This window comes from Rana temporaria, chromosome 1 (assembly GCF_905171775.1).
Source record: "Rana temporaria chromosome 1, aRanTem1.1, whole genome shotgun sequence".
Taxonomy (NCBI): domain Eukaryota; kingdom Metazoa; phylum Chordata; class Amphibia; order Anura; family Ranidae; genus Rana; species Rana temporaria.
This window is the reverse complement of record NC_053489.1, coordinates 67347292-67362033: the sequence shown is the minus strand read 5'-3', so window position 1 is coordinate 67362033 and position 14742 is coordinate 67347292. Positions and strand designations below refer to the sequence as shown.

The 14742-nt window shown below is 43.6% G+C and overlaps 1 protein-coding gene across 2 annotated transcripts in view; it reads left to right on the top strand.

Moving 5' to 3' along the window:
* TMEM267 (transmembrane protein 267) overlaps positions 1-11858 on the top strand; it is a 33397-nt gene extending 21539 nt beyond the window's left edge. For both annotated transcript variants that reach the window (XM_040339051.1, XM_040339060.1), the window contains one exon: positions 11071-11858. In XM_040339051.1, the coding sequence (XP_040194985.1) occupies positions 11071-11406 (336 nt within the window). In that variant the 3' untranslated portion in view covers positions 11407-11858. The remainder of the gene's footprint in view (positions 1-11070) is intronic.
* Positions 11859-14742: the final 2884 nt, after the last annotated feature.

Genomic DNA, 14742 nt, shown 5'->3' with positions numbered 1-14742 from the left:
GCGCCGGACCTACTGCGCATGCTCCGTTTTCTAACTCCCGTCATGCTTTCCGTGCGGTGACGTCATTTTTTTTCGAACGGCGCCGTGAGTAGCGTACTTCCGTATTCCCGGACGTGTTACGCAAACGACGTTAAATCTTAAATTTCGACGCGTGAACGACTGCCATACTTTAGACAGAAATACGATTGCTGACTAAAGTTAGGGCAGGTCAAACGACAACTAACTTTGCGACGGGAAACTAGACTAGCAGCGAAGTAGCGAACGCGAAAATCCGTCGGGTATCCGCCGTAACTGCTAATTTGCATACCCGACGCTGGTTTACGACGCAAACTCCACCCAGCGGCGGCCGCGGTACTGCATCCTAAGATCCGACAGTGTAAAACAATTGCACCTGTCGGATCTTATGGCTTTCTATGCGTAACTGATTCTATGAATCAGTCGCATAGATAGAAACAGGGATACGACGGCGTATCTGGAGAAACGTCGTCGTATCTCTTTGGTGAATCTGGCCCTAAGTGACTTTGAACGTGGCATGGTTGTTGGTGGCAGGCGGGCTGGTCTGAGTATTTCAATAACTGCTCATCTACTGGGATTTTCGCACACAACCATCTCTCAGGTTTTTAGAGCTTGGTCCGAAAAAGAGAAAATATCCAGTGAGCTGCAGTTGCGTGGACAAAAATGCCTTGTAGATGTTGAATGGGCAGACTAGTTTGAGATAATGGAAAAGCAACAGTAACTCAAATAACGACTCGTTACAACCAAGGTATGCAGAATACCATCTCTGAATGCACAACACATTGAATGTTTGAAGTAGATGGGCTACAGCAGCAGAAGACCACACCGGGTGCCACTCCTGTCAGCTAAGAACAGGAAACGGAGGCTACAATTCGCACAGGTTCACCAAAATTGGACAATAGAAGATTGGAAAAACGTTGCCTGGTCTGAGTCTCGCTTTCACCTGCAACATTCAGATGGTCGGGTCAGAATTTGGTGTAAACATGAAAGCCTGGATCCAACCTGCCTTGGTTCAGGCTGGTGGTGTAATGACGGGGGTATTTTCTTTGCACACTTTGGGCCCCTTGGTACCAATTGAGCAACATTTAACGGGTTTTTAAAGTATTTTTTTTTTTTATCTTAATAGCTTCCTTTACCTTAATGCAGTGCTGTTTTCATGTCCTCATTGTTCATTTTTGCTCTCAAGTTTCTGTAATTCTTCTCTGATCTCCACACTTCCTGGTTGTCTGTTTCCTGATGACCACAGTGCTGGGAGCTTTCTCTCTGTGGTCACTAATCAAGGAGGTGTGATCACTGTGTGTCTAAAACCCCTCGACACCAATCAGTTTCGTTTTCCAAACCATCACTGCCCTGTATTGGCTCTGTACAGCAGAGGCAGGAAACAACATGCAAAAACGAAACTAGAAACTGCAGGTACAATATATGATTGATTTTTATCTATTTTTAATCATTTTTAAAAGGAAACCGGAAGGGAATAACTATTATGTCTCTATACCCTGTAAACAGTAATTTCAGCAAAAAAAATGTTTTCCTTTACAACTCCTTTAATGTTACTGATCATGTCCATCCCTTTATGACTACAGTGTCCCCATCTTCTGATGGCTTCTTCCAGCAGGATAATTCTCCATGTCACAAAGATCAAATCATCTCACCACTGGTTTCTTGAACATGACAATGAGGTCACTGAGCTCCAATGGCTTCCACAGTCACCAAATCTCATCCAATAGAGGGCCTTTTGGAATGTGGAGGAACGGGAGATTCCCATCATGGATGTGCAACTGTGCAATGCTATCCTGCCAATATGGACCAAATCTCTGAGGAACATTTCCAACACCTTGTTGAATCTATTCCACGAAGAATGAAAGGGGTTGTAAACCCTTGTGGTTTTTCACCTTTATGCATTTAAAGCGGGGGTTCACCCAAAAATACATTTTTAACATTACATTCAGCCGAGTTGTCCTAATGACAATCGGCTGTTTTTTTTCCCCCCGTATATACCGTATTTTCACCGCCGCTTCCGGGTAGGTCTTCTTCGGGACTGGGCGTTCCTAATTGATTGACAGGCTTCCGACCGTCGCATACAGCGCGTCACGAGTTGCCGAAAGAAGCCAAACGTTGGCTTCTTTTGGCACCTCGTGACGCGATGTATGCGACGGTCGGAAGCCTGTCAATCAATTAGGAACGCCCAGTCCCGAAGAAGACCTACCCGGAAGCGGCGGTGAAAATACGGTATGTACGGGGATAAAAAAAAAAAAAACACAGCCGATTGTCATTAGGACAACTCGGCAGAATGCAATGTTAAATTATTTTTTGGGTGAACCTCCACTTTAAGGAGAGAACTTCTGAAATTCACTCAGCGGTGACGCGCTGTCCCTCCCTCCACAGGGTTCCCGGATCTTGATTGGATAGATTGATAGCAGCACAGTCATTGGCTCTCGCTGCTGTCAATCGAATCCAATGATGTGGTCGTTGGTGGCGGGGGGGGGGGGGGGGCGAGGCAGAGTCATGCATTCTGCGGCTATAGACCTCCAAATGAATGACTCCGGAGAGCGCCTCCCAGAGGGGGTTATCTGATGCGTGGAGGGACCCCAGAAGTCATGGATCGGGGGTCACACTGTTCAAAACGTACTGCAGTTGCACAGTGGAGGGAAGTATGACATGTTTTGTTTTTGTAAAGCTTTTTTTTTTATATATATCACTTTAAGGGTCACTAAAGAAATATTTTTTTTTTTTTAGGCTGAAATGACTGTTTACAGGGTTTAGAGACATAATAGTTAACTGATTCCTTTTAAAAATGATTAAAAATAGATAAAAACCAATCATATAATGTGCCTGCAGTTTAGTTTCTTGTTTGCTGGTTCTCTGATGTACAGAGAGCCAATAGAGGGCAGTGATACTTTGTCTAAAACCCCTCAGCACCAATCCAGTTTCGTTTTACACACAGTAATCACACCTCCTTGATTAGTCACCACAGTGAGAAATCTCCCAGCACTGTGGTGATCAGGAAACAGACAACCAGGAAGTGTCCAGAACAGAAAGGAATTACAGCAACATCAGAGCAAAAATGAACAATGAGGACATGAAACCAGAACTGCAGTAAGGTAAAGGAAGCTATTTAGCTAAATGTTTTTCCTTTAGTTACCCTTTAAGGCAGTCCTGAAGGCAAAAGGGAGTCTAACCCAGTACTAGCATGGTGTACCTAATAAAGTGGCCGGTGAGTGTATATTCCAAGTTATGGGAAATTTCAGCTATACAAGGCCCTAGGGACAGACAGAATGGAGATGCTGATCTGTACAATACGGAGTATTAGATTTAATGCGTCTCTTGCAGCCAAAGAAGGTTTCCCTCCAGTGACATGCAGAGCAATGATGGTGGCTTGGTAAAGGTCGTATATTAAGTGTAAACCTTCCATTGACGGCAGGTCAGGAAGATGCGAGGGTAAATGATAATTGGGTATTTGCAGCACAAGGAAAACACTCAGCCATTCTGATGTGGGTGGTTTCCATAGAAACAGAGAACAAGTTCAGGGAACACGCTCACGTATGTTTAGCCTTCCGGAACGGATATCCGATTATCTCCAACTCGGTAGATGCATCAGAGAGTCTGAATCTTTTACTAAATAGTAGTACATAAAGGTCATGTAAATTGCCCAAGTCAGACTTTTGTACGGTGGTCATACAGCGGACCAGGCAATGCAGTAGGCGGGTACTCTGCTCTTTCGTGGGGGGTGTGTTTTTTTTTTTTTTTTTTTTTTTTAAACTAGAGAGCAGTATTGTCATACGTTCGTTGAGGAATCAGAACATTGGTTGAGGGTAAAACGGGTGTGACAACAGCATGTAAACAACAATGAATATCTTGAGTGTCCAACTTACACTCCATGGGGCGATAAAGCCTCGTACACATGATCTGACTTTTCTGTAAATTTTTGTCCGAAGAGGCGTTGGCTGTGAACATGTTCTGCATACACACGGCATAACGTTTTCAGCCAACATTCACCAAATTACATGGTGTGTGTTTTTTTTTTTTCAGCTCTTTACTGCCACCCTTTGGGCAACTTCTGCTTTTGTTGTCTGATATTTAGTATTGGTTCTGGGCATGCGTGTTTGTACTTCGGATTTTAGTCCGATGGACTTGTGTACACACAATCGGATGATTCAACGTAACACATTTGTTAAAGCAGGAACAAAAATTAGTTTCTGGACAGCCGCACTCTGAAAAAATTGTAGCCTTTATTAACCACTTGCTTACTGGGCACATATACCTCCTTCCTGACCAGAGGACTTTTTGCGATTCGGCACTGCGTCGCTTTAATTAACAATTGCGCGGTCGTGTGACGTGGCTCCCAAACAAAATTGACGGTTTTTTTTTCCCACAAATAGAGCTTTTTTTGGTGGTATTTGATCACCTCTGCGGTTTTTATTTTTTGCGCTATAAACAAAAATAGAGCAACAATTTTGAGAAAAAAATTTTTTTTTACTTGTTGCTATAATAAATAGCTCAATTTAAAAAAAAAATAATTTTTTCTCAGTCTAGGCCGATGCGTATTCTACATATTTTTGGTAGAAAAAAAAAATCGCAATAAGCGACTGGTTTGTGCAAAAGTTATAGCGCCCACATAATAGGGGACAGATTTATTATTATTTTTTACTAGTAATGGCGGCGATCTGCTTTTTTTTTTTTTTTTTTTTTTTTTTGGGACTGCGACATTATGGTGGACACTTTTGACACATTTTTGGCACCATTCACATTTATACTGCGATCAGTGCTATAAATATGCACTAATTACTGTATAAATGTGGCTGGCATTGAAGGGGTTAACACCAGGGGGTGAGGGAGGGGTTAAATGTGTACCTTAGTGAGTGTTACTAACTGTGGGAGAAGAGGGGTGACTGGGGGAGGTGACCGATCGGTGTCCCTATGTACAAGGGACACAGATCTGTCTCCTCTCTCCCTGACAGGACGTGGGTCTGTGTGTTTGCACACACAGATCCACGTCCTTGTCTCTGTAATCGCCGATCGCGGGAGCCTGGCGGACATCGCGGCCGACAGGTACGCGCATCGACATCTCAGTGATGCAGCGGGGATGCGTGCCCGCCCCCCAGTGGCCAGGAGGAGCGGAGGCCGTAAAAACACGGCCAGTTAGAGATTCACAACCACCCTGCGGCCGTATAAAGTCATACGGTCGTCGGGAAGTGGTTAAAGGACAGCACTACAAATCGCAGCAACCTAAAATAAAACCCGACCGCTGACGCGTTTCGCACTGAAACTAGCTCTTAGTGGAACTGAGTTGTCTGCAACGGAGGATATTCATCTGGGTTCCCACCTGGACCCATAACACATTTGTTGTCTGAAAGTTTCAGAGCATGCACAGTCATTTGTCAGTGGAATTTCCGACAACAATTGTCCGATGGAGCATACAGACGGTCTGATAAAACACGTCCGTCGGACCGCTGTTGTCAGAAAGTCTGATCGTGTGTATGGGCCTTAAGAGTGAATATTCCCCAAGTATAGTAACAAGTCTTTATTGTCTTGTACTAAAAGTAATCCGGGTAGAATCCATATGCGTGGATGTGAGCATTTGTATGATAATTTAATCCAAAGGAATATGAGGTTACCAACTTGGTGCTCTGGGGGGGGGGGGGGTTGGGTGATATATGCAATTGAAATCGGTAAGTTTTTCTCGTGATGACATTAACGAGCCAATCCATATCTGAGTATTTAGCTGGGGAATCTCGGGTACTGAAAATGAGTTCTTCCATTTCAGCAATTTTGTTTGAACCATTTTGGGACGGTCGGTATGTGTAGAACCCCAATGTCGGGGGAATACACATTTTGGCCACATTGATTAGAGGTAGAATTAATGTTTTTACATAGTAGGTGAGGTTGAAAAAAGACAAGTCCACCAAGTTCAACTTATGTGTGTGTGATTATAAACGGTTACTATGTATCGGAGCCATGTAGAAATATGTCTCGTATGCTCGACAAGGTCCTCGCCACTCAGAAGGGTTCATTTCCACTCCCTCCAGGTACAAGTTGACATATGATGGGGCACAACATGTCCCCATCGCCACACTTTGCAACTGGAGGTAGTGGAAACCAAGGTGAAGAAGTTGTGGTTCAGAATATAATCCAAACCATGAATTGGTCTTGATGCTGTCAGGACTACCAGAGCATGGGGGGGGGGGGTGCTGTGAGACCAGGTCTAGCAGTGCAAAGGATAAGGTAAGGTATATCTCTCTCTCCCCCCCCCCCCCCCCTTTCTTTTTTTTTTTTTTTTCCCTTATGCCCCCAGACCTTAAACAAGCAATTTTACCCTTGGTGTGGGCTCGGTCCTACTGCAAGGAGGAATTACCCTACTGCAGAGTTGGGCTTTAAGTAGTTTAAAGGCAGTCAGGATCCTGATGGCCAAAAGTCTGTGGTCCAATCAAGTGACAGGTATACCCTGTGGTCCAATCAGGTGACAGGTATACCGACTCACCCAAAGTAGGGTGGAGTTCCCCCCTTAGAACAAACATTAGCCAAAAATCTGAGGGTAGAGGAACCCCAAATGTAGCCCTTCACTCCAGGATAGGAAAGGGGACAAACAGCGGTGTAAACCTGATTAAATCTTTATTGTAAACAAAAATATGAAAAGGGCATAAACAATAGGCAATTGTACACCATAAAAAATGACAACGTTGTCCTTTTAAAAAGGCATGCCTATGGGCTCAGCCACATCGCATCCACCACACGTGCCACTCGGATCAAATCGGTCAACGGTATATATGTGAACAATGGGGTGTAATGATTGGACTGAGGGGGTCCTGGGAAACCCTATATCGTACATACTGATGACCAGTCTTGTGCTTAATGTGGACCTCCAGGCTCTCTACATGTCCTAATTACAGAGTACATGCAATTTAAAACGGTGACAAGTGTGTATACGTCAGGTTAATAATGATTGAACAGGAAAGCCTGATTTAGACAATGTAATTTTTTTTGCTGGATGTCAGGAGTACAGAACCAGGATACTGCACTGAAGGTCAAATAGAGAGTAAGATGTACAAGCCTAATGATCACAGCATATATGGAGGGGGCTCTGGTACAGCAAGACGGTAAAGCCTAGGTGAATTCAGTAGACCATAATTACTGAGTCAGTACAGTATACAATGGAGGTGCCACATTGGGAGCAGTAAAGGGCACTCTGGGGAAATCTCTAAAAAAGTGCAACATTTCCTTATATATGGGTGACGGTAATAGATATCACTGGGGTGATTTATCCCCGTTTGGGGTGACTCCCAGTCTTGGATAGGATTGGTCATCCGCTGCTGTGTCAGATCATATTGCTGTTCACCTGCTGCTAGCCACTATACACTGGAGATGTCCCTAGGAGTGACAGCTGGCTGGGCAAGGATCCACAGAAGACCAGAGGAGAGCTGTCCGGCCGCTCACTTCCGGTTTCTGGGTGCAGGTGGACTTCCAGTTAGCGGTGATGGAGGGGGGCTAGAAGATGGCAGAGTGCTCCAGCAGGCTTAAGGAGATGGGCATGCGGGGGCGTGAACACCAACACGTTTCACCCATTTTAATCTGTGGGATTCTTCAGGGTGGGATTTTCCCAGTGTACCCTTTCCTTTACTGCTCTCAATGTGGCGCCACCATTTTTTGCTGTACTGACTCAGTAATTGTGGTCCACTGAATTCACCTGGGCTATACCATCTCACTGTACTGGAGCCCACTCCATGTATGCTGTGATCATTAGGCATGTACATCTTACTCTCCATGTGACCTTCAGTGCAGTATCCTGGTTCTGTACCTAGCTGACATGCAGCAGGGAATTACCTTGGCTAAATCAGACTTTCCTGTTCGGTCATTATTAACCTGATGTATAAGCACTTGTCACGGTTTTAAATTGCATGTACTCTGTAATTGGGACATGTAGAGAGCCTGGAGGTCCTCATTAAACACAAGACTGGTCATCAGTGCGTGCAATATAGGTTTCTCAGGACCCTCTCAGGCCAATCATCACACCCTGTTGTTCACATGTATATAATTGACAGACTTGATGTGATGTGGCTGAGCCCATGGGCATGCGTTTTTAGATTTGACACCATTGCCATTTTTTAACTGTGTGCAATTGCCTAGTTATGCTTTCCAATTTTGTGTGTGTGTTTTTTTTTTTTTTTTTTTTTTTTTTTTTAATTCAGGTTTACACTGCTTTTGGTTCCATTTCCTATCCTGGAGTGAAGGACTCCTTTGGTGTTCCTTTGCGCTACCCTTGTAAAGTTGGGCTTTAAGCCCTTGATTACACTTGCAGCTGGGGCGCAGAAAAGCCCTGCAGTTGAGCCACGATAATGTCAGTAATGACGAAACCCACTGGGCAGAGCTAACGCACGTGATATCGCCACGCCTCTCCGGATCAGTAATTGTTTGGAGTATTTGCTAATAGAATGAGAATGTTTTGCATAAATGCTGAATTATTGTACAAATGTGTGTAGTTTTTATACACATTGAAGTTCATGAAAGGTTTTATGTGGATTTTCCCATTTCGCTTTTACAGTGAAATCTATGGTTGCCTTTGATAATCTATATTGGAGAGTGGGAGACTTTGCAGAACTTCAGCCAAGCGGCGTAGGTCAGACCTCTTTTAGATGAGATTGTCATCTTAAGCCTCGTACACACCACCGGTTTCCCCGGCAGGAAAATTGCCAGGAGAGGTTTTGGCTGGGAATCCCGGCCATGTGTATGCTCTCTAGCAGTTTTCCAGACAGTAAAACTGCAGAAAAAAAACCCCAGAGAACCTGCTCTCTATTTTCCCATCGGGATTCCCGGCAGAGTGTTTCCTGCCGAGAAAACCGGTCGTCTGTATGCTTACCTGAAGGGGAATTAAACCGCGCATGCTCTAACAATTCGATGCATACGTGTTAGCGTAGAACGTATTTTAGCCAGCTCGCCGTCTTTAACGTCACCGCGTTCTTACGGCAGGTCTTTTGTGTGGCCGTGTGTGTACATGTCTTTTTAAGGCAAGCTTGGCAGGAATCCTGTCTGAAAAACTGACGGGCCCGGATTCAGAGAAGTTACGCTGGCGTATCTATTGATACACCACGTAACTTCTACTATGCTCCGGCGTATCTTTTTTTTCTGTATTCAGAAAACAAGATACGCCAGAATTTAGCTGAGATCCGACTGGTGTAAGTGTCTTACACCGTCGTATCTTAGGATTCATATTTACGCTGGCCGCTAGGTGGCGCTTCCGTAGATTTACGCGAGGCATATGCTAATTAGTTACGCCGATTCAGAAACGTACGTCCGCCCGGCGCTTATTTTTACGTTGTTTACGTTCGGCTTTTTCCGGCGTAAAGTTACCCCTGCTATATGAGGGGTGTGATACATTTGCCTATATGTCTCAGTTTACTGCTCCCTGCTTGCCCTGTGTGTTAGAGGTAGAAAGGAATTTCATGTGTGATTCATTCCTCTGACCGGTTATTGACGTGCTAATGTCCCCTCACTATTCTAAAGGTTAATTGATCTATTGTGTTGTGTAAAGAAGATCTGTGTTTACCCTTAAAAGATGTGTATTGTATCATCAGGCTAAATGATTAGAGAAGTAGTATGTTAATTACTACACTGAAGCAATCAGAATAATTAACTCCCCTGATGTCTTTATCTAAAGAAACGTGTCTGCATGGTCGGCTCCGACTTGTCTCCTATAATCTGTATGGGAAACCCCACTGTGTGAGGGGGGCGTTCCTAACAGGCTGTAACCACATATAAGCTGAGTTTTTGTGTCAATAAAGAGTCTTGGTTCCAGCATCCAGTCTTGACTCATGTGTGGGGAATCCTGTGATGTTCTTGTATGGAGAGGAGGGAATGCTTGACGGGGATATCATACCGATACCGTCACAAGGGGTATCCCTATGTTAAGTATGGATGTCGTTCCCGCGTCAAGTTTTTAAAATTTGACGTCGTTTGCGAATAGGGCTGTACGTAAGTTACGTTCACGTCTAAAGCAATGACGATTTGCGGCGTAATTTCGAGCACGCGCACTGGGATTCTTTCACGCATGCGCCGTTCGTAAAAAACTTAAAATACGCAGGTTAACAATTTATTTGAATAAAACACGCCCACATCATCCCCATTTGAATTAGGCGGGCTTACGCCGGCCCACATACGTTACGCCGCCGTAACTCGGAGCGCAAGTTCTTTCTGAATACGGAACTTGCGCCCTAATTTACGGCGGCGTAACGTATCTGAGATACGTTACGCCTGCAGAAAGATGCGCTTATCTTTCTGAATCCGGCCCACGGTTTTCAAATAGACAGGATTCCTGGCCGTGTGTACAGGGCTTTATAGGCTGATTTGACTGTAATGGGGTGTTCTCTTTTCTGTTAAGAGTTAATTTCTCATGGTTGGTGATGCAATCACGTGGTGATCGCAAGATTTGATTTAACGTAATACTTTGCATTTGACACAGTGGTGATTGGCACTATTCTCACATTTTTGTGGACATGACTTGATTTTGGATTTTATTTGAGTGATTATTTTTGTTTGCACGATATCACATTTAGCACGACAAGCAATCAAAACCATCACTTTGAGGTCTACTGCTTTGCAATTATGACCGAAAATGGAATTGAAGGTTTGATTGCTCTATTAAATTGCTACATGTATAGCCAGCTTTGCTCTTGAGAACTGAACATGGTTTTCATGTCGCCTTTTGAGGTTCTTTGGTCTCGAGCATTTTTCGATGTAGAAATTTTAGCTGTTTGCCTTGTGTGCTAGAAATTACTAAAGTGTTCTTTCTTGGCCATAGCTGTGTAAAGAGCTGGAGCTCTTGAAGTTGGCTGATCTGAAATAAAATAAAAAAAATGCAAAGTTTTAAAAGTCCTTTTGGAAGTAATAGATCTCAGAAGCCTAAGCTGTGCTGATAAAGGGCATTCAGCTTCTAGATGACCCTTTTTAATATTAATGAAATCTTTAATTATCTACACTCCATTTAATTCCTCACTATCCTTGTAGAACATATTGGCTACAGCAGGGAAGTTTTGTAGTAATTAACTTTTTTTTTTTTTTCCTCAGGCTGCTCTCAATCTTCCTCATCGTCCTCCCTTGCATTGTTCTACACTCATCCCCATTATGGCTCTTGCTCTGAAGTTCCTCATGCAACTCCTAAGGCTGAAGGACTCTTGGTGTTTCCTTCCTTGGATGTTATTCATCTCATGGACTTCCCACCACGTGCGAGATGGGATCCGGCATGGGCTGTGGCTTTGTCCCTTTGGAAAGACTGCTCCTCTTCCTTACTGGCTGTATGTGGCCCTCACTGCCTCTTTGCCTAATCTGTGCTCGCTCATCATGTACCTCACTGGGACAAGAGAAATCATGACCAAAAAACACGGAATACACATTGATGTCTGAGGAGACCGCTAATGTTTTCTGGGTTTAGGTGCTTAAAGAGAACCTGTTGGCTTGGTACTTTTTTTTTTTTTTTATATAGGGCCTAATGCACTAGGCACCTGAAGAAAGCTTAGGTTACTTTTTTGCATATTTTCATGAGCCCTAGTAAAACTTGGTGGTATATATGCAGTTATATAGACCAATGTACTGTAAGCCCTGGTTCACACCAGTGCAGTTTTTGAAGTCGCGCAACTTCAAAGCAGTGCAATTTCATGCGCAAGTCACACTGAAATCACACAAATGGCGCAGGGACCTCTTTTAAAGTTGCTGCAACTTGAACAGTTCCATTGCCGCAAACGAGGTGCTACTTGTTATGTGGCTTTAAACTGTTAAAGAAACACTAAAGTCAAAATTTATTTAATTTTTTTTTAAATAACAAACATGTTATACTTACCTCCACTGTGCAGCTCGTTTTGAACAGAGTGTCCCGATCCGTGTCTTCTGGGGTCCCTCGGCGGCTGTCTCTGTTCCTCCTTGCAAAAGCTTTCCACCTTCATGCGAGCGAGCGAGCGAGCATGGTGGAAAGTTTTTGCAAGGGCGTTCCCGTGATACAGCGACGGACATAGCCGCCGACTGTATCACTCGGCACCGCCCCCAGCACGCTGCGTTATCCGCTGTGATTGACAGCAGCGCCAGCCAATGGCTGCGCTGCTATCAATCCGCCCAGCCTACCCAATCAACAGCCAGGCTGGGAACCCAAGAACATCACATGGACGCGCCTGGGAATTTTGAACGGTCAGGTAAGTAAAACGGGAGCTCGGGGGGGGGGGGGGGGGCGGCGGTACCATCGGATGATTTTTCACCTACATGCATAGGATGCATGAAGGTGAAAAAACATTTACCTTTACAACCCCTTAAGTCGCACTGGTGTGAACCAGGGCTTGGGTATATAATCATTGTGGGATGGAACAATAATAAACAGAATACCTGATGGGTTTATTCCCTAAAATAGCCAATTAAAAATAATCTTTCCACAATATCGCTAAAGCCTCGTACACACAATCGGATTTTCTGACAACAAATGTGCGATGGCAGTTTTTATTTTTTTTGGAAAATCCGACCGTTTTGTATGCTCCATCACACAATTGTCGGAATTTTCGACCACAAATGTTTTGTAGCATGCTTTGAAATTTTCCAACAAATGTGTCTTGCTGCATTTTGCGATCGTGTGTCCATCGGAATAAACTCCAAAGTACAACGCGCATGCCCCAAAGGGTGGCGCTAAAGAGCTGATCGTGTGTACGAGACTTAACCTCCCTGGCGGTATGATTCTTTCTGGAAAAAACATGCTGAAAGCGGTACAATTATTTGCAAGGAAATTTGGTGTTTTATACTGTAGGCCTGTGATTTTTAGGAATAACTCACTTAAATCTGACCAAACAAGAATCTAATAGGCATCTCGGGTATGAATTTTTTTTAAAAACAAAATTTTAAATTATAATATAAATAATTATAGCAAGTAATAATATAATTAAAATAAAAATTATTCAATAATGTAATCAACTCAAAATCACTGAAATTTGCTCAGTTGCAGACTGCAGTTGTCATTATTTTTTTTATGACGAATTTCCCCGCAAATCGCTATCGCACAATTCTGCAAGTGATTATAATTTTTTATCGCTGTTTTCTAGCTGATCTAAAACCATTTTTGACAGACACTTTTGGTTGCTATGGATAATCTACAGTTTTCAGGCAGAAAAAAAGGTTTTTATTATATAAAATGACATGCAGGACACTGGGCAGACCACTAGGGACAAGGGGGGGGGGGGGGGTTTTACATACAGTACTGTAATCTATAAGATTACAGTATACTGTATGTATAGTGTTTGTTTACTTTTTTGAATTTGGCGCCGATCTCCGCTCCCGTGCGTCGTAACGTCGCAGGGAACGGAGATCGGCGGCACAGGAGGACGCTGTGTGAATCGAGCGAGGTCCTGCTCGCTCACACAGCGCGGTGGCATCGCTGGATCCAGGACAAGGTAAGCCAGCGCACGCTGCAGGCTCTGCATGTCTACCCCGAGCGTGACTCTGGGTTACCGATTTTGGTAGAAAAAAATCAACCCCGAGTCACGCTCGGGGATACCGCCAGGGGGGTTAAGGATGGATGAAGTGGAAACTAACACTGACCAAAGGACATCATAGCCTGGAACACCAGACCAAATTTAGCAATGTCCCTATGATTAACTGATGCTATAATTAATCTACCTAAATTATTTTTAACACTCTCTTAAAGTGGTTGTAAACCCTCCTAAAGCACTTTCACTACAGGTAAGTCTAGCTTAAGGCTTACCTGTAGGTGTTTGCAATATCTCCTAAACCTACACAGTTTAGGAGATATATCCCGAAAGGAATGGACTGTTGTCTACGGCGCAGGAGCACTGACCGTGCAGGGCTTGTGAACTGTAGATGCTGGAATTCCGCGCATGCACGGGAGTGATGTCATTGCTGCTCTGGCCAATCACAGCACCGGAGCGGCGATAACGGGAAGAAAGCTCCGAGGGGATATGGCCGTGGACGGGACCAAGGAGGACTTCGGGGGCTTTGTTCTCAGGTAAGTGACACATAATGAGCTAGTATGCTGTGCATACTAACTCATTATGCCTTTCTCTTGCAGGGACTTTAAAAAAAAAAAAAAATTGTTAGGGTTTACTTCCTCTTTAAGACCGCTGTAATTTGATTTATTTTTTAGTCTTCTCGATGCCAGCAAAAAAAGAATATCACCTTGGGGTGCCCACTTTCCAAAAAGGAGTAATTTTGCAGGTATTCCTACTGTCCTGGTATTTTCATTTTTATATTTTGTTATACTAGAAAAAAAGTGTGTGTGTGTGTGTGTGTGGTGCATGACCAAGTAGTTGTCAGATAATCAGTACTGAAAAATGACCAGGACAGGAAAGGGGTATAACATGCTAGTCCTGAAGTGTTTTAAGCACATATACATTTTTAAGTTTATATTAAATATAATTTTATATTAATATAAGGGTTTGTCAAAAAGTGTTCACACTTATTTTTTTAAATCAGGGAAAAGTTTATTGGAAAAAATAAATAAAAAAATCAACAAACCAAGTAGGGATAACAAGAACATTCCAGAGTCCATACATGGTAAAATGCATCATCAGAAAATTATTACAGAGCAAGATCATGACATTTCCATAATTTCGCTACAGACATTCACCTCACGTGTACTACAATATGAGGAACCATTAACATGTAGTAAGAGCAAGTTCCTACTTCACTCCCCCCCCCCCCCCCCCAGTCTTGGCAATAAACCAAAATATCCAATCATTATGACTGAGACAT